Source organism: Simochromis diagramma, unplaced genomic scaffold (genome assembly GCF_900408965.1).
Source record: "Simochromis diagramma unplaced genomic scaffold, fSimDia1.1 OVJJ01000216.1, whole genome shotgun sequence".
In the NCBI taxonomy this organism is placed as follows: Eukaryota; Metazoa; Chordata; class Actinopteri; order Cichliformes; family Cichlidae; genus Simochromis; species Simochromis diagramma.
The window spans coordinates 8953776-8961188 of record NW_024386883.1 but is presented as its reverse complement, the minus strand read 5'-3'; the positions used below and the strand labels follow the sequence as shown (position 1 = coordinate 8961188).

Below are 7413 nucleotides of genomic sequence, written 5' to 3'. Positions count from 1 at the left end.
ATATATGTGGCTCAGTGTCAGTGATTTGAATTTGGCTTTAAATTTAGAGGTGCAATCAAGCAGTTGAAGTAATACAGAATAATAAATTGGTTCTGAATGTGTTTAAAACAAGAAGCTTGAAACACATGACTTCAAAGCATTATATTACAAAGAATTCAGCTTTAAATATATTCATATATTAAATATATGTGTATAAATGTATTGAGTGAGAATTAGACTGCTCTCCTACATAGACTGTATATAAAAAATGGATATGGTAAAAAATTAAAGCCAATGTAGTGCCTTAAATTTACATTCATTCTAATTCATAGTTTTACAGCCGCGTTGACCAACTCGCTACCCTGGAGGGCAAAACATTACTCCATCATGCTGGCCAATAGTGGACAGTTGGTAGTACTGCAGGACAAAAGTGTTTTGGGGGGCTTTTTTTGCCTGTATCAAGCCAAGAATACTTGTACCATCTATCCATGGAGGAAATATTAAGATATCAAGAGAAACTAGGAATTTTGGCGCTTGTGATCCATATTTTGCCCGGCAGCTTTATTTAAATCCCTGAAAGTGGGATGTCTCTCTCAGAGCTCCAGTTCAGTGACATCTAAGTGTGTCTTGAAAAGAATCACTCACCTTACACTGCTGCGACGAAGAAAGCTTTCAAAGTACAGACAGCTACATGGTTTTTTTTCGATCTGGATGGGTAAATAATGGCTCCATGTGGGAGGTAAAGAACAAGATCTAATGTTTTGTTTATTTTGACACTTACACTGTAGGGCCAGAAACTTCCAGTAGTATTAATTTGTCACATTAATGTCGTGGTGTCCCAGTAGCTTTGATGTCATGTGAAAACTATGAATGAAGCAGGGGGCAACTCCTGATGGGTTGCTGATGGGGGTTTTTGCTCTGAAATGCAAATAAACATTTCAAAAAGGAGGACAAAGCAAGGCGAGCTTTACTTTTTAAATGGCAAGTTGCTGGTCAGTAAGCTTGCAGTATTCTTAAGGTTCTTAGTCAGAGCCACCTAACTCTATGCCACTAAATATGCAAACAAATAAACAAACAGTTAGGTTCCCATAGTGAATGACAATCCTTGACCCATCTGATCCTGAGGTTTCCCCTCCCTCAGAGGTCTGGGTGTTACATTTGATTAGGTGTTCAGGTTTGATAAAACATGATGGTTGTCTTGTATGATACTGTTTTTATCATCTGCAGAGCATTGCCCAGCTTTATTGCATTGTGTTTCATCTGATATGGAAATGATCATGCTTTAATTCCATCACACCTCTGTTATTGAAAGTAATTATTCCTTTGTCCGAGCAATGGTCCAGTGTTCCTGCGAGACTTTGGTGAATACTTTCACAACTCCTTATGTTCAGATTAGTGAGCTTTTACATCCTGGTTGTACCACTCACTCCCACTGGATCAGTGGACACTACTGATAACCAGCAAGTCTACTTTTTGTCATTCTATTGATCTATATATAACACCCTTTCATCTTTTTTAAGTTATACTGTGACTTTTATTCTTTAAAAAATGCAGTAAAATTGCGTTTTACATACTTACATCAACCATCAGTCATATCTGGTTTCAAAACACCCAGACAGTAAAAGAAGCACAAAAAAAACCCACTCAGTTTGAAGCTTCACAATTTTTCTGCACTCACCAGAGGGTGACTTCATGTTCAAACATATCTTTTATATGGAGTCTGTGCTTTCATCTCATTATTGCCCAGCAATAAGGTTTAAAACATCAAGAAATTGCAAAAGGTACAAAACATAGCAGACAGTGTTAAGCTTTGCTGTGAGTAGAACAACCACTGGAACAATGTTTAAAAGTCTAGACTGGTTACATGTAAGAATATATTACTATAGTCAATGAATGTATTGATTACAAACATTATATTATTCTTGGATAAAATCATCTTTCAGTTTAGACATGCATGATTATGCACTAACAGAATGGCTGCATGAGGAAACATTATATTATCAAAAAAAAAAAAAAAAAAAGCAGTCTGTTATGTGCCAACCTGTGCAGGACTGGTACTTAGCGCCAACACCAGTAAACAGTAAAATTCCTTTACATATATAAAAAAAATTAAAAAGTAAAACTGCATATTTTGACAAGAGATTACGAAAAGAGAAAGAATATATTTAGTTTTTTTTTTTTAAATGAATGTGTGTTTTAGTTTGTTTTGATGTGTTTTGTTGTTCTCCATTATTAAAGTTTCTCAATATTAAGTACAAATTCCTAATGCAATCACACATCCTTTTTTTTTAACTGTAAGGAGCTCATCTTGTTTCTGTGTGTGTTCTAGTTATTGATTTGTTAAAAGTGTCTGTGTGATAGCGGCTTCAGTGGTGTAGGTAACAGGCATTGTAAAAAGCTAAACTTACTTGAGTCTTTCTAAATTTTCATTATGTAAAATGGCGCGCAGTTACCTCAGTCACAGAAGTTAACCCAGGCTGTTTCTAAAACCAAAATTATAGATGATTTAAGAATTATAAGTGCCGGAATTTAATGCTGCAGTAAAAAGTTGGTTAAGCTGATCTTTCAAATATAATTAATCGGATCAATACCTTCATAAAAAAACTGCTCTGCATTATTCTATATGCATTAATCCAGATTTAATGGCTTTTAACGATCTTTGAATTAACTACATTTAAAAATATCTGCAATTGAACAAAGGCAAGAAACTCATCTGTGTTGGTTCACGTCTTACAGATGTACCTTTAACACAGTGTATGCCATTACTTTAAGTTTTCCCTTTTCTATCACTTTTAAGAATTTGTATCACAGGCTTGTTTTTTATTATTCAAGAAGCCCTCAGGGGCAAGTTCAAATCTCAGAGTAATGATTCATCCTATTGTTCATACCAGTAATCTCTGCTGCTCTTCACACATTTATGATAAATTGAAAAAAAGAAAAAAAAAGATCTCATTTGCTGTTTCTTTAGGAGCATTCGAGTGTAGTAGACACATGATATGTCTGAGTCTTCATCCTCCACTTCATTTCTCTTATCATCTGACATACAGCCAGAGGGTAACAGCAATACACTGTAGTCCAGTCCTCACACACACTTCCCTGTGGATAAGCATGCAGGACAGATGAGTGCATGTCTACATGCAAACACATACAGAAGCACACACACACAACAACAATGCAGTGGGAGCAGGATGGGTACATGATAAGATGAAAAATGCAAACACAGAACTTCATTTACACAAATAACATGAATATTTTACTGATAACCACTTAGAAAGAAGCAGCACAAGGGTCGATTTTCCATTTCTAATAATAATGATAATAAGAGTTGGAGTTTTAAAAATGGCTGAAACGTCACAGCACTAAAAACTGAGTGCGGTGGTGCAGTTTCTGTTTCATTGGAAACTTTATGGCGTTATGAACAGGGTCCATTTTGACAAATTTGCCTTCCTCTGTCTTCAAGGACGCTCTCACAACAGTACAGCATACTGTAAACCTGCACACACATAGACACACACTCACCCGTATCTTGTAGCGCTCTCTGATCCCAACTCGAATGGCAAAAGTGGATCCTGGTAGTAGAGGCATGCACAGACACTCCCCGTATTGGTGAGCTAAACTCAGGTCTAAACAGCACGGCACGAGAGCCCCGAGAATACCTGCGAGCACAACGCAGCACATCATGTGGGTACATGAGTGTTTGTTTACGCCAGACAAAATCCTTCGTATATGTCTCTGTCAGATCCAAAAGTACATTTAGAAAGAGACAATGATGATGTATTGGCTCTTCATTTTGTAGAAACAAGTTAAGTGAAAAGCAAAATACTTGTTCCCAATCATTTTCAGTTTAGAAAAATCTACGTAATCTTAATTAAAAGAAAAGCTACTTAAAGCAGTTGTGCTGAAAATAAATAATCTTGTGATAAAAAAATGCTTAAATACTAAATTGTTTTGCAAGAGATGAGTTATTAAAAGTTTGTTAAAACTGAAATGATGCAACTGAACTATAAAATAAATGGGTAATATTAATTAATATTAATATCATAATTATAGTATTAACTATATCTCAATATATTGACATAACGCAGAATGCAAAGCACCACTGGAAGAAGAAAAAGGTAGTAAATGGATATCTGAAACTGCTGCTATTTGAAATTATTTGCATTTGGCTCTAAACAAAGACTAAGTTTCAAACCTTTTTTTTTTCATATATGAATTGTATGCTATGGTACATCTGATGGTTTAGCTGAATGGAGTTCTGGATAGCTGGTGAATGGTCACCTAGTTCCAACGAGACTGCACCATCAGCAGCAGAGGCTGAGTGATGATCTGAGCTGGAATAATGCAACGTGAAACAGTAAAGCCCCTTAGGATCTCTGAGGGTGTCAAAGTGACCTCTGTGAAATATTTTATGTATTACAGACCGTTTACAGCCACGATATTAAAAAATATATATATATATTTTCATGCAGGGCAATGCACCACCCTATACTGCATTAAACTTCTGTTGCTATGGGAATAAAAACAGAAAATAAAGGCTTGGTCACCATAATTCCCAGCCCTTTGTCCAACTGAAAGCATGTCATTAAGGGAGGTCTATGTAGAAGGGCAACAGCATACCTCTGGAGAGCCTCCTCAAATGAGTTAATGCAGAAAGTGTAAGTTTATTGCAGTGGGGCAGAGGGCTGGGAATTATGTCGATCAGGCCTTTATTTTCAGCTTTTATTACCATAGCAACCCAAGGATGGTCTTACAGTTCAAGAAGTTAAAGTTCAAAAGGTGGAGGAGCTGCTGTTAAAGAAGAGCTCTTATATGAGGTGTGACCATCAAGTTCTGTGACCTTATAGCGTCTCCCTTTTAATGGTCTCTTTGGACAGCATGGCCGTTACTTTTAGATTGTTCCATATTTTTATGAGCTGAGTTGCTGTTTTTGTGTATCAGGTTTGTTTTTTTACCAAAAGCTAGACAAAAGTCTAATATGTGTTGAACTTGTTATGGCCTTCATTCGGCATTATTATTTAGAACAATCAATATTTATGTTTTTTTTTTATATTATTGTGTTTATAAAGTAATCTAAATTATTTAGGGTTAAAAGGAAATGTCACATTTGCTTACTGTCTTGTGAATGAGAGGCCTGGGCTTACATAGGAATACAGTATCTGGCTGTGTGTCTACATTACATGTTGTCTTGTCTCTGCAGACATCAAGCAGGCCAGTGCTCCAGTCCCCTCCAGTCTGAGTGATGGTGGTGATGGTGGTTTTGGTGATGCCAAGGCCGGGCTGCGTCACTACTGGTTCCAACGCAGCAGGGGCTTTGTTTGACCCCCAATTATCTTCACTTCCTGTGGTGACCCGCCCCACTTCCTTCTCTTGAAATGCTATTGCTGAGTCTGTGGTGAGCACCCCCACTTCTTCCCCTTCTTCCTCTTGTAATACAGATGTTGAAGGTGTGCTTAACACTCTCACGTCTTCCCCTTCTTCCCCTTGTAATACAGATGTTGAAGGTGCAGTGAACACCCCCACCTTTTCCCCTTCTTCGTCTTGTAATACAGATGTTGAAGGTGCGGTGAACACCCCCACCTTTTCCCCTTCTTCGTCTTGTAATGCTGATGTTAAAGGTATGGTTACTAACGGTTCTGCACTGAAATTAAATTTTGAATAAATATATTGTTAGATGGGTTCATCATCATCTAAATGTCAACTGTTACTCAAGTGCAAGAGAAACAATTTCAAATCAGCAACCTGGCCTCGTGTTTTTCTGCATTAAAAGCAAACATCACATTGAGCTTGGCATTTTAATCCAAGAAGTGCAAATGCAGGAGCTGCAGTAACAACAGATTCAAAAGCTTCTGTTTCTTTTTTTATTATGATTTATCATAGAGGCAGAAGAGAATAAACACAGCAGCATTATTAAGTTGGGTAAGATAAAAGAGCTGTTGGCTGTAATTCTATTGTGTTCAGCGCTGACAACAATGTGTAGTGGTGGGGACAAAAAAACAAAAACAAACACTTACTCGTGTGTGACTGTTGCATCCTCCATGACTAGCAGCTACTGGCATCCAGACAGGGGTAAGACGACGAGGCGAGAGAGGACAGCGAGCAGGGAGTCAGCAGGAATGAGGAGGTGGAGGAGGGGGCGGAGTGACACTTTCCCAGTGAGAGGGTGTGCATCAGAGCAGATAAACCAGCAGTCAGATGGCTCGGCCAAAAGCTGTGTGACAGAGATAAGTCTTGTAGTTTTCTTCCGTCTGAGACTTTGCCGTGCACCCTGCTAATACAGCAAATGCAGACTCGGCAGATACACATCAGGGTGCATGAACATGAATGTCTGGAATAAAATAATGTGGATGCAAGTGCGCACTTAATACAAACACGCCAGCAGGTCAGAAGACCTCAAATCTTGCAGAAAGAACTGAAACCTACCAAAAACAAACTGAGAAAATGAGGGAAATGCAGTAAGCAGGAATTATTTTATTGCTTGATAAATGGTGGAAGTTAAGAATAAGCTCAAACAAGAGAGCAAACCTATTCTTTTGTTTGACCTGTGACTGATGAATTTAAAACCACTTACAGTAAATGTTACGCTTACCCTTAAGGTAGAAATACAAGTCTATAGAGTGGAGTGCTGGGAAGTGAGAGATACAATGAATTACTTGTGGTTTATGTTTAGAGGCAATGTGTTCATTTCCTGTGTTCTCTTATTGACCTTTATATTTAGACTGACATATTTCATGTCTGACAGCAGGTAACGAAAAGCGAAAGAGGGAAGCAAGCAGCACTTTGTACGTGGTGGAGAGACATGTAGTGAAACTAATGATGGTTTGGACGCCAAGACGGTTCACACAGAAGTACACCCGAAGAGAAAAGTGAAGGGGAACATAGTAAATTACTAAAACATTATACTGTTTAATTTGAAGTCCCCAGGATTAAAGCAATGCATCATTTTCTCATGATTATTTTCACTGTCATCCCTGATTAAGTCATTCTGTAAAAGCCTTTCTAAGAGATACAGGCCTGAAGCTTGTGCTTTTCTGTCCACACTGGAATGTTTTAAGTTTACCTGTACAGTGGTCTCAGCTTGGATCTTTTTTTTAAATCAAATTCCATGTCAGTCTATAATGCCAGCTTAGTTTTTTGGAACAAGAAGTTACCATCCTTGGGCAAGAAGGTAAGACTGGCAGGCTTGGCTAGCACCATGCACAAACACACATATCTGCCAATTAGTTCTGCATCACAAAACGATTGATTCCACTTACCTAAACCAAAACTTCTTAGATGGGGCGCAGAACTTGTTTCTCTGTGGAGTTTACATGTTCTCTCTGTTCCTGTGTTGGTTTCTCCCACAGTTAAAAACATGGATAAAATAACTGGTGTATCTAAAAAGGCCATGGATGTAAGGTGGACACATTTTTTTAAGTGTAAAGAATAAAGTGCTGC

The 7413-nt window shown here is 37.9% G+C and overlaps 1 protein-coding gene across 2 annotated transcripts; it reads right to left on the bottom strand.

Annotated features, from left to right (window-relative positions):
* Positions 1-431: 431 nt before the first annotated feature.
* On the bottom strand, positions 432-6342 carry plac8l1 (PLAC8 like 1). 2 transcript variants are annotated; one of them, XM_040032158.1, is made up of 4 exons: positions 5991-6331; positions 5157-5617; positions 3499-3635; positions 432-3075 (listed from the first exon to the last, which is right to left on the bottom strand). In XM_040032158.1, exons 1-4 carry the CDS (start codon positions 6014-6016, stop codon positions 2944-2946), a joined length of 756 nt encoding a protein of 251 aa, XP_039888092.1. In that variant the 5' UTR covers positions 6017-6331; the 3' UTR covers positions 432-2943. The 2 variants fall into 2 exon arrangements, with proteins under 2 accessions (XP_039888092.1, XP_039888090.1); XM_040032156.1 differs by lacking the exon at positions 432-3075 and having other exon boundaries at positions 3113-3635; positions 5991-6342.
* Positions 6343-7413: the final 1071 nt, after the last annotated feature.

Coding starts and splice junctions, on each gene's coding strand:
- plac8l1 (XM_040032156.1), bottom strand. CDS start 6,016: ATGGAGGATGCAACAGTCACACACGA. Junction 5,618..5,990: donor GATGCAACAGTCACACACGA/GTAAGTGTTTGT, acceptor ATTTAATTTCAG/TGCAGAACCGTTAGTAACCA. Junction 3,636..5,156: donor CTGCAGAGACAAGACAACAT/GTAATGTAGACA, acceptor TTGTGCTCGCAG/GTATTCTCGGGGCTCTCGTG.